Below are 16,953 nucleotides of genomic sequence, written 5' to 3' on the forward strand. Positions count from 1 at the left end.
CGCGTGTGGTTGGGCTGAGGAATTCCTGGTATTGCCGCGGTGCCGTCCGTCAGTCAATCGCGAAAGCGTTGCAGGTTCGGCATCAGTGGTTTATTGTAGCTGTAACACGGAGAAGATTAAACGGATTTTGGGCGGCAGTGCCCCCACACCACACACTTCTCCTTTGGGCTGCTCATTAGCACATTGGAAGGAAGGTAATTTTGGGCAAGAGTTACATAAGGTTGATTGATTATTATAACACTTGGTGGCCGAAATATGTCTTGCAGCATGGGAAAATGTGTCCGGAAAACTTGTCTTTGCCATCTGATGTGATTTCACAGTTACTGATCTTTTGTAAACAGGAGGGCAGATTGGACAAAGTTCCCTACGTTGATTCATTTTTCTATTTGCAGGAAACACCAGAGTGGCTGGTTGAGTGTGGGTTAATGATTGTTAAAGTACCTGAAAACAATAATTGCATGGGTTGTGTCCAAGGGAAGCGTTGTATAGAACACCTGGCATTGGATGAAAAGTTTATATCGGATCGATGATATGGATGGTGAATTGCTGGTAGCCCCCATGGGATCAAGGGAATCTGACCCTACCTCACCTGGCCCGATTTCACCTGACCCACTTACACACCCCCTGCCAAAGGATACCCTCCTCCCTCACCTACTGGTGCTCAGGGATACCCTCCTCTCCCACCAACGCCTCTTTCGCCTGCTCCTGTCTTCCTGTACCCTCCTCTGCCGTCTTCACCTGCCCCTCCTTCCCCAGAAAATGACTAAGATGGAACCGTGATACAGAGATGTGGGGAGGGTGCCACAGGAGCAGATAGTATTGGGAGGCCAAAACAAAAGTATAACCAGCCGAGTGTCTTCCCAGCATGGATTCCAGGGAATGTGGGTCACCAAGGCTCTGCCCAACGTGGGTCCTCACAGGGCTTCCCTTACTGGTGCCTCCGTTGGTGTATGGTCAACGCTGATCTGCAGGAGAAGCTTTTCCCACATTCAGTACACACATAGGGCCTCTCCCCGGTGTGGATGCGCCGGTGGATGATGAGGTTGGAGTTTTTCCTGAAGCCCTTTCCGCAAACAGGACACTCGTAGGGTCTCTCATCCGTATGTGTCTGGTAGTGCTGCATGAGCAGGGAGCGGGAGTAAAACCTCTTCCCACACTCTGAGCACTCGTAGGGCTTCTCTCCAGTGTGGATACTTTGGTGACGGATTAGGTTGGAACGTTGCCTGAAGTCCTTCCCACAATCCCCACACTTGTAGGGCCTTTCCCCAGTGTGGACCTTTTGGTGGCGGATCAATTCAGTGCTCTGCCGGAAACTCTTCCCACACTCCTCACACTTGTAGGGCCGTTCCCCAGTGTGGATCCTCCGGTGGAGGATCAGTGAGGAGCTGTTGCTGAAGCTCTTCCCACACACCTCACACTCATAGGGCTTCTCCCCGGTGTGGATGCGCCGGTGAATAACAAGCTTGGAGTTATGCCTGAAGCCCTTCCCGCAGTCAGGACACTTGTAGGGCCTCTCAGCCATGTGTGTCTGGTAGTGCTGCATGAGCTGGGAGTTGACGGGAAACTTCTTCCCACACTCTGAGCACTCGTAGGGCATCTCCCCAGTGTGGATAAATTGGTGACGGATCAGGGTGCAATGTTGCCTGAAATCCTTCCCACAATCCCCACATTTGTAGGGCCTCTCCCCAGTGTGGGTCTTCTGGTGGCGGATCAATTGGCTGCTCAGCCGGAAACTCTTCCCACACTCCTCACACTTGTAGGGCGTCTCCCCAGTGTGGATCCTACAGTGGCAAATCAGCGCAGAGCAGACACTGAAGCTCTTCCCACACTCTGAGCACTCGTAGGGCCTCTCCCCAGTGTGGATGCGCTGGTGCCTGATGAGACTAGAGATTGTCCTGAAGTCCTTCCCACAATCCCCACAGTTGTAGGGCCTCTCCCCAGTGTGGATCCTCTGGTGACAGGTCAGGCTGCAACGTAGCCTGAAGTCCTTCCCACAATCCCCACACTTGTAGGGCATCTCCCCAGTGTGGATCCTTTGGTGCTGGACCAGCTTGGAACGTAGCCTGAAGCCCTTCCCACAATCCCCACACTTGTAGGGCCATTCCCCGGTGTGGATCCTCCGGTGGTACTTCAGCGTGCAGCTGTCACTGAAGCTCTTCCCACACACCTCACACTCGTAGGGTTTCTCCCCAGTGTGGATGCGCCGGTGTCTCATGAGATTGCAGTTTTTCCTAAAGCCCATCCCACAGTCAGGACACTTGTAGGGCCTCTCATCCGTGTGTGTCTGGTAGTGCTGCATGAGCTGGGAGTTGACGGGAAACCTCATCCCACACTCTGAGCACTCGTAAAGCATCTCCCCAGTGTGGATCCTTTGGTGACGGAGCAGGTTGCAACGGCGCCTGAAGACCTTCCCACAATCCCCACACTTGTTGGGCCGTTCCCCGGTGTGGATCCTCTGGTGACAGATAAGGCTGCTCCTCCATCTGAAGCTCATCCCGCACTCCTCACACTTGTGGAGCTTCTCCCCATCATGAAGCTGCTCATGAACCACCAGGTCCGAGCTCCGGCTCCATCTCCGACCCCCTGCCCGGCCCAGGCTGGGTCTTTCCTCCTCAGATCCCCGTGATCTGCGTTTGCAGCCCCTCCTCGTGCGGGATCTCCGCGGCTCTTCCTCCCCGCTGGATTCCTGCGACGTGGAGCCGCTCCAAACGACCTCTTCCTCGAGGTTCTGCCGCGGGGATTTGTCCTCCATGGTCTCTGTCCTCAGCTCCTTGTCTGGGGGAGGAAGGACAAGGAGAGGATGGGATTTGCCTCCGTGCCAGAGGGAAGGGGAAGGAGAACCCCCCAGCGCGACCCCGGCACGACGGCGCCGGCAGCGGGGTTGTCCTGCATCTGGGGACCCTGCTGGGCTGGGAGATGGAGCAGGACAGAGGGGGAAAGGGGCCGTGAATTCCTCCTCACCTGCCTGGTTATCCTGGGGCATCTTCCTGTTCCTCAGAGCCTCCTCCTCCTCCATCGGGCCAAGGGTTGGGAATGGGAAATCCTGCTTTGGGCTAAAACAAGGGATGAGCATGTTGTGTTGCGGGTTCTGCCTGCCCAAGTCCATCTCTAGAAGTCCCCGGGCACTGGCGCCCATAAAAACCTCCCAAACAGCCAACATTCAGCCCTGGAAATGCCTCCCACCAGCTCCTGGGAATGGTCCCTCTCCTCTGGTGTTCAGGGGTTCCCCCCTGTCCCAGCTCTGGGGCTCACGCTTGTATTGGGGGTCCCCCATCTCCTCGGTCCCTGCACTCCCCAGGCTGCTGGGAGTCCCAGGAATCCACAAAGCTCTCCCCTCTTCCATCTCCCTATTTAGGGATGCTGGGGGTTTTTGGGTCCCACGGTCCCTTCTCCCCCTTATTCTCTGTCTGGGGCGCAGGGGATTCATGGACTCCCCCCTGCCCCTCTCCAGGCTCTTGAGGGTCCCACGAATCTCGGCGCTCCCCCCTCTCTGGGCTCCCCACTTTGGGATCCTGGGGCACACAGGGCTCTGCTCCTCCAGGCTGCCTCTGCCGGCAGCTGCCACCAGGACCCCCCAATGTCCCCCAAGGGGCATTTTCGGCTCAGCTTTGGAGTTCTGCATTCTCCAAACGAACCCACTCCCCCCAAAAAATAAATAAACAAACCATGCAGAGAGGCACTGGGACTATTCTAGGGGCAACTGGGATGCAACTGGGGGCAAGTGAGCCACGCTGAGGTAACTGGCAGTGCCTGGGAATGACTAGGAGATTGTTCAGGGCTACTGGGATATACTGGGAGTATCTGAGACCACAGGGGTGCTGACTGGGACCTAGCTAGGAGCAACTGGGAATGTGCTGGGGGAAAACTGGGAGCATGCTGGGGCAACCGGGGGCAAGTGTGAGCGACTGGGGCCCTGGAGGCAGAGACTGGCATCATACTGGAGTCGCACTGGGATCGTACTGGGAGTGACTGGAACTATGCTATGGGCAGCTGGGGGAGCTGGAAACGCACTGGAGCAAAGTGGGAGGAACTGGGAGCAACGGGGACCGTGCTGGGGGCAAATTGCATGAAATCAGGCCATGACTTGGGAGTGACTGGGCTCCTAGTGGGAGTGCCGAGGAAACTGGAACCACACGCGGGGAGCAAGCGGGCTCATACTGGGAGCAGCCGCTTCCGTCCCAAGGACCCCCGATCCCCTTTCCCGGCCATCCCGCCCCTCCAGCCCCAGCACCCCCCGCCGGGATCCCGGGAATCCCAGGGGTCCCCCCCTCTCGGGGTCCCCGCTCTGCCCTTCTGGGGCTCTCCTCTCTCCGGGCTCCCGCTCCAGGAAGCCGCGGCTCTCCCGGGGCTCCCCAAAACCGCTGTCCCCCGCCGATCCCGCGCGGTCCCCACGTGGCCCCGGCAGAGCTCGCAGGGCCCGGCCCGGGAAGCCCAATCCCCACCGCGGGGGGACCCGCATCCCCCCGCCCCCCGCCGGGGCCCTGCCGCCAGCCACCGGGACCCCCAAAAACACCTCCCGGGGACCCCCCGATCGATGTCCCCCCGAGGGGCACCTGCGGCTCCGGAGCCCAGAGAGATCCAAACATCCCCCCCAGGGAACCCCAAACCCAGGGACCCCCCCCCGGGATATTTGGGACGAGCTCCCCCTCCCCGGGCACCTGCGGGATGGGGGGCGATGGTCCCGGGGAGGCTGCGAGTTCAGGGAGCTCCGGAGCCGCGCGCTTGATTCGCTCCTTCTCTGCTCCTGCTTCCTGCTGCCGCTCCGCCTCTTCCTCCCTCCTCCTCCTCCTCCCCCTCCTCATTCCCAGTTCCGAAACCGAACTGGGAGGGGATGGGTCAAGGAAAGGGCGGGAACTGTGAGGGCAAAGGGGCGGGGTCAAGGCAAGGGCGGGAACTGTGAGGGCAAAGGGGCGGGGTCAAGGCAAGGGCGGGAACTGTGAGGGGAAAGGGGCGGGGCCAAGGGGCCCTCTGGTTCTAAAAGGGCCTGGTTTGCCCTAAGATCTTCAGAAAAGGGCCTCAAATGCAGCCTAGATCCACCAGGGTTGGCATAAAATCAGCCAAAGGCCCCTGAAATCCATACAAAGGGGTGTAAAATCACCCAAATGGGGCTCATGTTCTCCAAAAGTGAGCAGCAGTCCAGCCTAAATCCGCCCAGTTGATCCTAGAATCACCAAAATCGGACGAAAATCTGTGGGACCGTAGACCGCGAGCGGCACCAGAACCGGCAGCAGCACCAAGAATGAGACCGAAATCAGAATGGAGCCCAAGACCAAGAGTGGGAACAGAACCGACACCAGAACTGAGACCATCAACGCTCCAGAAGCGGAACTAGGCCTGGGACTGAGAAGGAGACCGAGAGCGAAACCGGCCCCAGAGCTGGCCCTGGGACCAAGACTGAGACCAACACCGACACTAGAACCTGCACCGGGAGTGCTCCAGCACTGTCCTGGGACCGACACTGGCACCGGCACTGGCAGGACTCCAGGGCTGACACTGGGAGTGGCACCGGAACCAGAACTGGCACCACTTAGGGACCAATACTGGGATCGCTTCAGGTCCAGTGCATCGGTGCCGTGGAGTTTTGGCCCTTCCCCCGCGTGGGACAGGGATGGACTGGGAGAAAATTGGGAGGGAAGTGCGTGGACCTAGTTTGTCCTAAACCTTTCACAGTTGCCCCTAAACCCCCTTCCCCCAGTCGATCCTAAATCCCTAAATCGCTCCCAAACCGTCCCAGGACTCCCCAGATCCCCTCAGGAGTCTTCAAATATTCCAGGACTCCCTAAAACCCTCCCAGGACTTTCCAAATCTCCCAAGATTCTCCAAAACCCTCCCAGGACTCCCCAAATCTCTCAGGACTCCCCAAATCCCCCCAAAAGTCTCCAAATCCCCCCAGGACTCTCAAAATCTCCCAGGATTCTCCAAAACCCTCCTAGGTCTCCCCAAAACCCTCCCCGGACTCCCCAAATTCCTCAGGCCGGTTTTGGGGTGCAGCAGGTGCTTTATTACATTTGTACAATTGTGGCGCTGGGGGCCCCCCGACTCTCTATGGCTTGTGCTGGGGGAAAGGGGGGGCCGGGACTCCAAAATTTGGGTTCGTGGGGGTCCAGGACCCAAATATTTCGGCTCGAGGGAACCCGGGACCCCAAACTTGGTAACTGGGAGGGGTAGGGGACCCAGAACCCCAAACTAGGGGTTTGGGGTGATCCAGAACCCCCAAATTGAGGTTTTGGGGTGGGGCATGGGCCCCAAAACCAGGGTTTGGGGGCATCTGACTCCCCAAATCTCAGGATTGTGACCCCAAAACTGGGGTTTGGGAAGGATTGGGACCTCAAATTTGGGGCTCAGGACCCCAAACTTGGGGCTTGGGATCCCAAAACCAGGAGATTGGGACCCCAAAATTGAGATTTGGGAAGGACTGGGACCCCAAACCTGGGGGTTAGAACCCCAAAACCAGGGTTTGGAACGAACTGGGACCCCAAACCTGGGGTTCGGGTTGATGGGGGTGGGGCCGGGACCCCACAATTGGGGTTTTGGACGGGCCAGGACCCCAAATTTGGGGTTTTGGAGGGGCAGGGGTCACTTCCGCCGGGGCCGTTCGGGGTCGCGCCTCGGGAGCCCCTCATCGGTGGAGGAGGTGGTGAGGAGACCCTGGTGCCACCGGGCCAGCTCAGCGTGTTCCTGGGCACTGGCGGCCAGAGCCCGCAGCCAGCCCTGCATGTCCTCCTAAAGAGCAAAAACGGGGTGAGGCACCCCAAAAATGGAGTGAGACACCCCAAAAATGGGAGTGAGACACCCCAAAAACGGGGTGAGGCACCCCAAAAATGGAGTGAGACACCCCAAAAATGGGGTGAGGCACCCCAAAAATGGAGTGAGACACCCCAAAAACGGGGTGAGGCACCCCAAAAATGGAGTGAGACACCCCAAAAATGGGGTGAGGCATCCCGAAAATGGGGTGAGAAACCCCAAAAACGGGGTGAGACACCCCAAAAACGGGGTGATGCACCCCAAAAATGGAGTGAGGCACCCCAAAAACTGGGTTAGATACCCCAAAAATGGGGTGAGGCACCACAAAAACTGGGTGAGACACCCCAAAAACGGGGTGAGACAACCCAAAAATGGGGTGAGGCACCACAAAAATAGGGTTAGACAAAACCCCCATGAGACCCCCAAAATCCCCATGAGACCCCCAAAAATCCTGCAAAGACCCCCAAAACCACCACTAGACCCCCAAAAATCCACAAAGATCCCCAAAATCATCAGACGCCCCCAAAAATGCCCATGAAACCCCAGAAATCCACAAAGATCCCCAAAATCATCATCTGACCACCCCAAAATCCCCATGAAACCCCCAAAACCACCATGAGACCCCCAAAAATCCACAAAGATCCCCAAAATCATCGGACACCCCCAAATCATCATCAGACCTCCCAAATCCCCATGAGACCCCAAAACCATCACGAGACACCCCCAAAGCCGCACCTCGTCCTTGGCCTGCAGCAGGAACTCGCTCCCATCGCCGGTCCTACAAGACAGGGGCGTTGTCACCATGGCCACCTGGGCTTGGGGACATTGGAGCCACCAAAGCCAACAGGAGACCCCAAAAGTGGCATCAGAGTCCTCAAAAGTGATATCAGAGACCCCAAAGCCAACAGGAGACCCAAAAAATTGCCTCAGAGGCCCCAAAAGTGACATCAGAGACCTCAAAGCCAACAGGAGACCCCAAAAGTGGCATCAGAGAACCCAAAAATTACATCAGAGAACACAATAGTGACATCAGCCCCCCCCCCCCCCACCCAGAATCAACAGGAGACCCCAAAAGAGCCATCAGCCAGCCCAAACTCAACATGACACCCCAAAAGTGACATCAGAGACCCCAAAAGTGACGTCACACCCCAAAAGTGACATCACACACCCAAAAAGTGACATTACACCCCAAAAGCGACGTCACACCCCAAAAGCGACATCGCTTCCCCAAAAGCGATATCACTTCCCCAAAAGTGACATCATGCCCCAAAAGTGACATCACACACCTCAAAAATGACATCACGCCCCAAAAAACGCCCCCAGCCACCCCAAAAACCGACGCCCGGCAGAACTCACTTGAGCTTGAAGACATTCTTCTTCTTCTTGTAGTCGCTGGCCACCTCGCTGGTGGCGCGGTGCAGGCTCAGCAGCGGCTCGCCGGCGTGCGTGGCGCCGGCCGCGGGGCCTTTGGCGTCCTTGTAGAAGCCCAGGTCACCCTTGGCCAGCACGCAGTAGAGGTTCACCCAGGACCTGCTCATGGGGTGACCACCGGGGTTTTGGTGGAGCCCCAAAATTTTGATGTGATTTGGTTTCAGGATGTTTGTATCAGTGAAGTCGTGGATTTTGGTAGTTTTTGTTTGTGGAGATTCAGTTCTTGGGGAAGCCCAAATTTTTGATGAATCCCAATTCTTGGCGGACCCAACTCTTGGCGAACCCCAACTCTTGGTCAACTCAAATCTTGGTGAAGCTAACTCTTGGTGAACTCAACTCTTGGTGAACCCCAGTTCTTGCTGAACCCCAACTCTTGGTGAACCCCTTTCATCAAGGAACCCCAACCCTTGATGAACCCCTAAATTCTGGTGGATCATTGCTGAACCCCAACTCTTGGAGAACCCTTTCCATCAATGAACCCCAACCCATGGAGATCCCCCAACTCTTGGTGAACCCCCAAATTCTGGTGGAACCTCTCCATTGATGTCCCCCAACCCTTGGAGAACCCTCAACCCTTGGTGAACCCCCAAATTCTGGTGGACCATCAATGAACCCCAATTCTTGGTGAACCCCTTTCATCGATGAACCCCAACTCTTGGAGAACCCCCAAATTCTGGTGGAACCTCTCCATTGATGAACCCCAACCCATGGAGATCCCCCAACTCTTGGTGAACCCCTTTCATCAATGTACCCCAACCCTTGGAGAACCCTCAACTCTTGATAAACCCACAAATTCTGATGGAACCTCTCCACTGATGAACCCCAACCCATGGAGATCCCCCAACACTTGGTGAACGCCCAAATTCTGGTGGTTCATCGCTGAAATCCAACTCTTGGAGAATCCCTTTCATCGATGAACCCCACCCCTTGGAGAACCCTCAACCCTTGGTGAACCCCCAAATTCTGGTGAATCATCCCTGAAACCCAACCCCTGGAGAACCCCCATCACCACGATCACCCCAGACCTGTTGGACGCTTTCTTGCCGGCACCGTCGAGCTCGTGTTTGCGCAACAGGAACCCCTCGTGCGTCACCGTGTGCGCGGGAGGCGGCGGTGGCGGGGGCGCGCTGCCCTGCGCCGGTGCTGACCGCGAGCGCCGCGGTTCCCCCGGGCCCTGCGCCGAATCCTTGGGGCGTGGCCGGCGCCGTGGCTTCGGCCGGTCCCGTGCTCGTGGACGGTCCGGCCTTGGGGTCCTCTCTGGTAGGGCCTCGGGGCCAGCAGGGAGACGGGCGGGGGAGTCACGGTCACGGGGCTGGGGACAGGAGGGGACATGGAGGGCACAATGAGGAGACACTGAGGATCTCCAGGGGGTCATGGAGGGGACATCCAGTGGGACATGGAGGGGACAATGAGGGGACACTGTGGGATCTCAAAGGGACGTGGAGGGGACACTGATGGGAATCCGCAGGGACACAAAAAGAAATCCAAGGGGCCACCAAAGGGTCACCAAGGGGCCACCAAGGACTCACCGAAGTCGGCACGGGCCCACCCGCCTCCTTCTCCTGCAGCTGTTCCACGATGTCGGCCAGGGTGGCTTTGCTGCTGCGGGACATTTGGGGACCAGGGTGGTGTCACCTCAGCCCAGTCCCCTCCCCGCTGTCCCCGCAGCGTCCCCATGGCGTCCCTGCGGCGTCCCCTCACTCACCCGCCACCCTTCCCATCGTGCCGTGGCGGCTCCGGCTCGCTGGACTCCTGCCGCTCCAACCTGCGCTCCCGGCGCTCGCGGCGCCGCTCCGGCAGCCCCGGCCGGACCTCGCTAGGCTCCTCAGGCTTGGGAACCACCGGGGGCTCGGCGGGGGTGGCCTCAGTGATGGTGGCGGTGGCCGGGGGTGGCTCAGCAGGTCCTACATCGGTGGTTGGTGCCTGGACACGGTCGAGCTTGGGCTGGAGGCGCTCCGGCCGCAGTTCGTGCCGGACGTAGGCGACGCGTGGTTCCGGCCGGCGAGGGTCAGCATTTCCCGGGGGTTCCCCCAAAAATTTGCGGGTCAGGAGCGGCGTCGGCGGTTGCTTGTTCTGCTCAGCCTTGAGCTTCTCAATCTGAGGGGTGGGGTGGGGTGGGATGGGGTGGGGTGGAGATGGAGATGGGACAGGGATAGATTTGAAGATGGAGATGAAGATGGAGGTGAAGATGAAGATGAAGATGAAGATGGAGACAAAGATAAAGATGGAGACAAAGATGAAGATGAAGACAAGATGAAGAAGGCAAAGCCAACGACGGAAACAATGACGAAGATGGGAACGGGATGAAGATCAAGGTCGGATGAGGAAATGGCTCTGCTGAATCCACAGCCGCCCCCACCTGCCCCCACCCCGAGCAGGACCCAGCCCCGGGGACGTCCCCGGTGCCGCGGTGGCCGTACCGTGGTGAGACGCCGCAGGGAGCTGAACCTCTCCTCCCACGCGGCCGCCGCCTTCCGGAAAGCCTCGTGCCTCCGGATCAGCTGCTCCACCTCGTCCACGCTGCTGCCCAGCTCCTGGCTCTTCAGCAGCGGCTCCTGGGCCGTCAACCACGCGTCGGCCACCACGGCCTCCTGCGCAAACTGGTGCACCTCGCGCACTGCCGGCAAAGCCGGGGCCGCCCGTCACCGCCGCGGGGTCGCCGCGGAGGTTGGGGTCACCTCAGAGGCTGGGGACGCTTGTAATTTGGTGGCTCTCGTAATTTGGTGTCACCCATAGTCTGGTGTCTGCCATTTGGTGGCCCTCGTAATTTGGTGTCCCTCGTAATTTGGTGTTCCTCGTAATTTGGTGTTCCCCATAATTCGGTGTCCCCCATAACCTTGTGATTCCCTATAAAGTGACTCCCAAAACCCACCCCAAGACCCAATGTCCACCCACACCCAATGTCCATCCCAAGACCTGGCATCCCTCCAAGACTCAACATCTTCCAAAAACCTTTTGATGCCCCTCAAAATTCAAAGTCCCCCCAACACCTGATGATGCCCCCCTGTGGTGGTGGCACTCACTCTGCTGCAGCCACTCCCAGTGCTTGTCCCACTTCTCTGTCATCTCCTTCTTCTTTGCCAGGAGTTTCTCCATGTGGGATTTGATCTGTGGGGAGGGGGGATGTAGGCCAGGACACTCCAAAAAATTCCACCATGCCCCCTCCCCACATTGCCCACCCCACTCTGGTCACCTCGTCGGCTGCCGGGCTCTTGCTGAGGATGAGGGTCTTGCCCAGCTCCAGGCAGGTGGCCACGTTCTTGGCTCGGGCCTCCATCTCGGTCTTGAGGCTTTGGTGGTCGTTCATCAGCAGCTCCACCGAGGACACGTCCCTGGGGCAGGAGACGGACAAGGGTGGCACCAACCCCCAATGTGAGGTGGGGATGGAGGGGGGTCCTTGGTGGATGGGAGGGGACATTGGTTTGGGGAAGGGTGTGGGGTCCTCCTTGAGGACACGGTCCTTGGTTCCATGGGGGACGGGACATGGATCCTCAGATGGACCAGGACAAGGGACCTTGGGATAGACCAGGACAAAGGACCTTGGGATGGACCAGGACACGGGACACTGGGATAGACCAGGACAAGGGACATTGGGATGGACCAGGACAAGCAACCTTGGGTCCATGGTGGTCCAAGATCCAGATCCTCAGATGGACCAGGACAAAGGACCTTGGGATGGACCAGGACACGGGACACTGGGATAGACCAGGACAAGGGACATTGGGATGGACCAGGACAGAGTCCTTGGGTCCATGGTGGGACAGGACCTGAGTCCTCAGATGGACCAGAACACAGGACCTTGGGATGGACCAGGACACGGGACACTGGGATAGACCAGGACAAGGGACATTGGGATGGACCAGGACAAGCAACCTTGGGTCCATGGTGGTCCAAGATCCAGATCCTCAGACGGATCAGGACACAGGACCTTGGGATGGACCAGCAATTGACCCATGACCACCTCCCCCACCTGGGCTTCTCCCCGGCGCCCATCTGGTGCAGCACACCATCCATCCACGCCAGCAGGTCCCTGACGGTGCCCACAAAGCGAATCTTGTCGGCCACGCTGGCCACGTGCAGCCGGCACTCCTCGCACGCCGCCAGCAGCTCCTTCCAGGCCCGCAGCACCTCCTGCTCGCGCCCGGCGATGGCCTCGGCGTTGTCGCCGGCGTAGAGCGTCCGCAGCTGCGCCGCGCCCTCTTGAAGCTGCCGCACCTGTGTCACCAGCACCTCCACGTCGTGCTCAAAGGCACCCAAGGCCCTCTGCAAGGCGCCGGCCGAGGTCCTGCCCTCCCGCGCTGCCAGCTCGGGCAGGCGCTGCCGCTTCTCCTCGATCTGCCCCAGGACCTCCTTGCAGTCGTTGAAGAACTTGTGCAGCTCGTGGGACGCCGCCAACATCTGGGCGCGCGTTTCCATCAGTTCCAGGAGGTCAGCCCAAGCCTCGTTGACGCCGTCCTTCCACTCGGCGATGGTGGCGGCGTCGGTGTGGCCGTAGTCGATGAGCTCGTCCACCATCTGGTTGACGGCGGCGATGCGCTCCTGGCCCACGCTGCCCGTCTCGCTGGCAAACTCCAGGAACTTCTCCTGCAGCAGCTGCAGTGGCCCGGGGCAGTGTGGGGCAGGGGTCAGGGTTGGGCAGGGGCTGGGACCTCCTGGGTGGGGATGGTGGCAGGACCCCCAGGCAGGGGACAGAGGGGATGGCCAGGACCACCAGCATGGTGCCAGGACCACCAGGATAATGCCCAGGACCACCAAGATAATGCCAAGGACCACCAGCATGGTGCCAGGACCACCAGGATAATGCCCAGGACCACCAGCATGGTGCCAGGACCACCAGCATGATGCCAGAACCCATGGCAGAGATAAGGACACACCCCCAAAACCCTGCTGATGGCACCAAGACCCCACCACAAACCAAAACCTCCACCACAACCGCCCAGCGACTTCTCTATCCCCTTTAACCGCGGCACCAAACCCACCCCACGCTGCGTCCACCCTTCCATCCTCACCGTGACGTGCTCAAAGTCCTGCCCGAGCTCGGGCGAGCCGGCCACCACTTCCTTCTCGGCGATCCAATGCTCCAGCTCGTCCACCTCGCGGTTGAGCTGGTAGAGCCAGTACTGCTGCTCCAGCTTGACCTTGCGCTCCTCCACCAGGTCCTTCAGAGACACGTACAGCCGGTCAACCTGCGACTGCCGCCTGCTGACCTGTTCGCTGGGCAAGGACACAGCGCCCGTCAGCCCCGGCAGCGCCGCGGCAGCGCCCAAGAGGCTGGGGGTGAGTGGAGGGTGGGCGGACCTCTGGGGGTGGCCGAGCTCGAGGAGGGCGCGGCACTGGCGGGAGAGTTGGGCGATGGTCTCCTCGTAGTTCTCGATGGTTTGTTCGGTGAGGAGGTGTTTCTTGAGGAGTTGGAGGGTGCTCTGTTCGTCCTGGTGGGGTGGGGTGGGGGGGTTTGAGGGTTGGCATCGCCGCGGGAGCCGAACAAGGCAAGGCAATGTAACCAGTGCAGTTAGCCAATGCAACCAACCCAACCAACTCAACCAACAAACCCAACCCAACGAAACCCAACCTAATCAACCGACTAATCTGAAAAAACCCAACCAACCAACCAACCCAACCCAACCCAACCCAATGAAACCCAACCTAATCAACTGACCAACCCAAAAAACCCAACCAACTCAACCAACCAACCCAACCAAACCCAACCCAATGAAACCCAACCTAATCAACTGACCAACCCAAAAAACCCAACAAACTCAACCAACAAACCCAACCAAACCAACCCATCTCAACCCAATTAACCCAACCTAATTAACCAACCAGCCCAATTAATCCCAGTCTAATCAACCGACCAACCCAAAAACCCCAACCAACTCAATAAACCCAACCAATGTACTCAACCCAACCCAACTAAACCCTCAACCAACTCAACCACCCAACCCAACCAATGCAACCAACCAAACCCAACCTCACCACCCAACCAACCTACTCAACCCAACCAACCCCAACTCAATCAGCCACCCAACCCAACTCACCCAATTCACCTAACCCAATCCAACCTCACCCAACCCAATCCAATTCACCCAGTCAAACCAACCCAATGACTAAACCAAACCCAACCAACCCAACCACTTCACCCAATCAAACCAACACAACCGATCCAACCTCATGCGATCCAACCTCATCCAACCCAGTAACTCAATTCACCCAATTAAAACAAGCCAATGACTAAACCCAACCCAACCAGTTCACCCAATCAAACCAACTCAATCAACCCAACCACACAACCCAACACAACCGACCCAACCTCATGCAATCCAACCTCACCCAACCCAACCCAACCTCATCCAACCCAGTCCAACCCAACAACTCAATTCACCCAATTAAAACAACCCAATGACTAAACCCAACCCAACCCACCCAATTGGCCCAACAAAATCAACCCAACCACCTGACCCCCACCCCTCTCAACCCCACCTTCCCCTTCTCCTCGTTCATCAGGAGCAGCTCTTGTTCTCCCAGCCACGACTCCACCTCGGCCACGTCGAAGTAGTACTGCTCCAGCTGGTAGGTGGCATCCAGGCTCTGCTGCCGGCGCTCCGTCTGCTCCTGCAGCTCCGCCCACATCGTCCCCAAGCGCTCCAGGAGGCACCGCACGCCCTCGGCCTCCGGGCTCTTGATGGTGGCGACGGCAGCGGCGCGTTCCAGCACCTCATCCACGCGGGGCCGGTGCACCTGGATCTCCCGGCGCAGGTTCTGTGCAGTGGGGTGAGGTGGAGGTGGGTGGAGGGGTCAGGGTGGGGCATCCCCTGGTCCCAGTGGTGGTATGGGAGCTGACCTGGTTCTTCTTGATGAACTGTTGGACCGTCTGGAGGTTGGTGCCGTGGTCCTTCAGCTTGGCCAAGGGCAAGCGGTCCTGGACCCACATCTGGGGATGGGGGTGGATCTCGATGTCATCGCTGTGCCCCATCCCACCCTATCCCTGTTCCTGTGTTCACTTCCAGCTCACTCAATCTCCATCTCACCCCATCCCATCTTCATTCTCATCCATTTCCATCCTCATCCATCTTCATCCCATCTCCATCTTCATCCCATCTCCATCCCCATCCCATCCCCATCCCCATCCCCATCCCCATCCCCATCCCCATCCCCATCCCCATCCCCACCTCACCCAGGTACTCACCACCTCGTCCTCCAGCTCATGGCTGACCTGATGGACCTCTTTGGAGGCCAGCAGGATCCTCCGGCGCTCCTTGAGGGGCTCGATGAGGCGCACGATGCGCGTCCCCACCGCGCTCTGCCGCTCACCCACCACGTCCCTCCCGGCCGCTTGTGCCGGCAGCGCCGCCGCCTGCGCCTGCAGCTCGCCCACCTCCTTGTACCACTCCTCCACCTGCGACTCCATCGTCTGGGGACACGCGATGGGGACACGGGGTTGGAAATGATGGGACAGCCATGATGGGACCTCCAGGACTCAATGTGGAGTGGTGTCCCAGAAAAACGTTGTGGCCCCATAAAGTGGTGTCCCTCATAATTCGGTGTCCACACAATCTGGTGTCCACTCCCATAATGTGGTGTCCACCACCATCTCATGTCCACCATAATCTGGTGTCCACTCCCATAATGTGGTGTCCCTCATAATTTGGTGTTCACCATAACCTGCTGTCCCCTCCAGCACCCAATGTCACCCCCAAGACCTGGTGTCCCCCCCAACAATCTAGTGACCCCCATAATCAGGTCAAAGTCCCTACCAAGACCTGGTGTCCCCCCAAGGTCTCATGTCCCTCCAAACCTGGTGTCCCCTCACATCCTGGTGTCCCACTGCCACCAAATGTCCCCTCAAGACCCAATGTCCTCCCAACATCTGATGACCACCCAAGACCTCCATACGTTCTCCATAACTTCCCTCCCCACAACACCCGGTGTCCCTTCAAGACCTGGTGTCCACTCCAAAGCCTGGTGTCCCCTCAAGGTCTGGTGTCCCCGCAAGGTCTGGTCTCACCCCGAGGCCTGGTGTCACCCCGAGGCCTGGTGTTCCCACCAGCACCCAACGTCCCTCCAAGGCCTGGTGTCCCTCCAAGATCTGGTGTCCCTCCAAGGCTTGGTGTCCCCCCAGGGCCTCGTGTCCCCTCACATCCTGATGTCCCACTTCCACCAAATATCCCCCAAAGACCCAACGTCCCTTCAAGGCCTGGTGTCCCCCCAACACCCAACATCTCCCCAAGGCCTGGTGTCCCCCCCAGACCTGCTGTCCCCCTAACGCCCAATATCCCCCGAGGTGCCCCCAGCCCCACCTGCAGCCTCTTGAGCTGGCGGCTGACGCTGCGGAGGTCGGCCCCACTGCCCACGGTCTCCAGCTGCTCCTCCAGCCGGCCCAGCCGCGCCTCCATGTCGGCGTAGCTCCGCGCCAGGCGCTCGGCGGCCGCGGCCTCGGCCAAACGCCGGCTCCGGGCCTGGCTCGTGGTCTCCAGCTCCAGCCAACATCTCCTGAGTTCCTCCAGCTGCCGCCGCACGGCCCCGCTCAGCTCCGGCTTGGCCTGAACCAGCTCCTCACCTTCCTGAGGAGGGGTTTGGGGTCAAGGTGGGACCCCAAAATTCATCACCAAGGTCTGGGGTTGTTTGGAGGTCAAGGTGGGAACCCAAGATTCATCACAAGGGATTGGGGTGGTTTGGGGTCAACTGGGGACCCCAAAATTCATCACAAGGGTTTGGGGTGATGGGGCAATGCTGGGGCAGCTCCTCACCTTCCTAGGGAGGGGTTTGGGGTCAAGGTGGGAC

General features: G+C 58.9%; 3 protein-coding genes across 3 annotated transcripts in view; 1 reads left to right on the forward strand and 2 right to left on the reverse strand.

The window, feature by feature from the left end:
- LOC134056009 (uncharacterized) overlaps positions 1-2,299 on the reverse strand; it is a 262,164-nt gene extending 259,865 nt beyond the window's left edge. The window contains exon 1 of the mRNA XM_062512488.1: positions 960-2,299. Within this exon, the coding sequence (XP_062368472.1) occupies positions 960-2,299 (1,340 nt within the window). The remainder of the gene's footprint in view (positions 1-959) is intronic.
- A 4,277-nt stretch (positions 2,300-6,576) lies between these two features.
- Positions 6,577-16,775, reverse strand: LOC134055966 (spectrin beta chain, non-erythrocytic 4-like). The gene is made up of 17 exons (XM_062512439.1): positions 16,764-16,775; positions 16,470-16,733; positions 15,359-15,583; positions 15,014-15,103; positions 14,653-14,931; positions 13,474-13,604; positions 13,185-13,389; positions 12,146-12,768; positions 11,360-11,507; positions 11,199-11,283; positions 10,596-10,792; positions 9,881-10,272; positions 9,705-9,777; positions 9,201-9,487; positions 8,101-8,397; positions 7,480-7,522; positions 6,577-6,723 (listed from the first exon to the last, which is right to left on the reverse strand). Exons 1-17 carry the CDS (start codon positions 16,773-16,775, stop codon positions 6,577-6,579), a joined length of 3,498 nt encoding a protein of 1,165 aa, XP_062368423.1.
- A 124-nt stretch (positions 16,776-16,899) lies between these two features.
- The window catches only part of SPTBN4 (spectrin beta, non-erythrocytic 4), a 15,057-nt gene continuing 15,003 nt past the window's right edge, over positions 16,900-16,953 (forward strand). Inside the window, exon 1 of the mRNA XM_062512440.1 lies at positions 16,900-16,933. Within this exon, the coding sequence (XP_062368424.1) occupies positions 16,900-16,933 (34 nt within the window). The remainder of the gene's footprint in view (positions 16,934-16,953) is intronic.

This window comes from Cinclus cinclus, chromosome 37 (genome assembly GCF_963662255.1).
Source record: "Cinclus cinclus chromosome 37, bCinCin1.1, whole genome shotgun sequence".
NCBI lineage: Eukaryota > Metazoa > Chordata > Aves > Passeriformes > Cinclidae > Cinclus > Cinclus cinclus.

Excerpts from the sequence above, each read along its gene's own strand:
- LOC134055966 (XM_062512439.1), bottom strand. Across the intron at positions 13,605-14,652 it reads TGAACGAGGAGAAGGGGAAG|GACGAACAGAGCACCCTCCA; the intron begins GTGGGGTTGAGA and ends CCACCCCACCAG. Across the intron at positions 8,398-9,200 it reads GGCAAGAAAGCGTCCAACAG|AACTGAATCTCCACAAACAA; the intron begins GTCTGGGGTGAT and ends GGCTTCCCCAAG.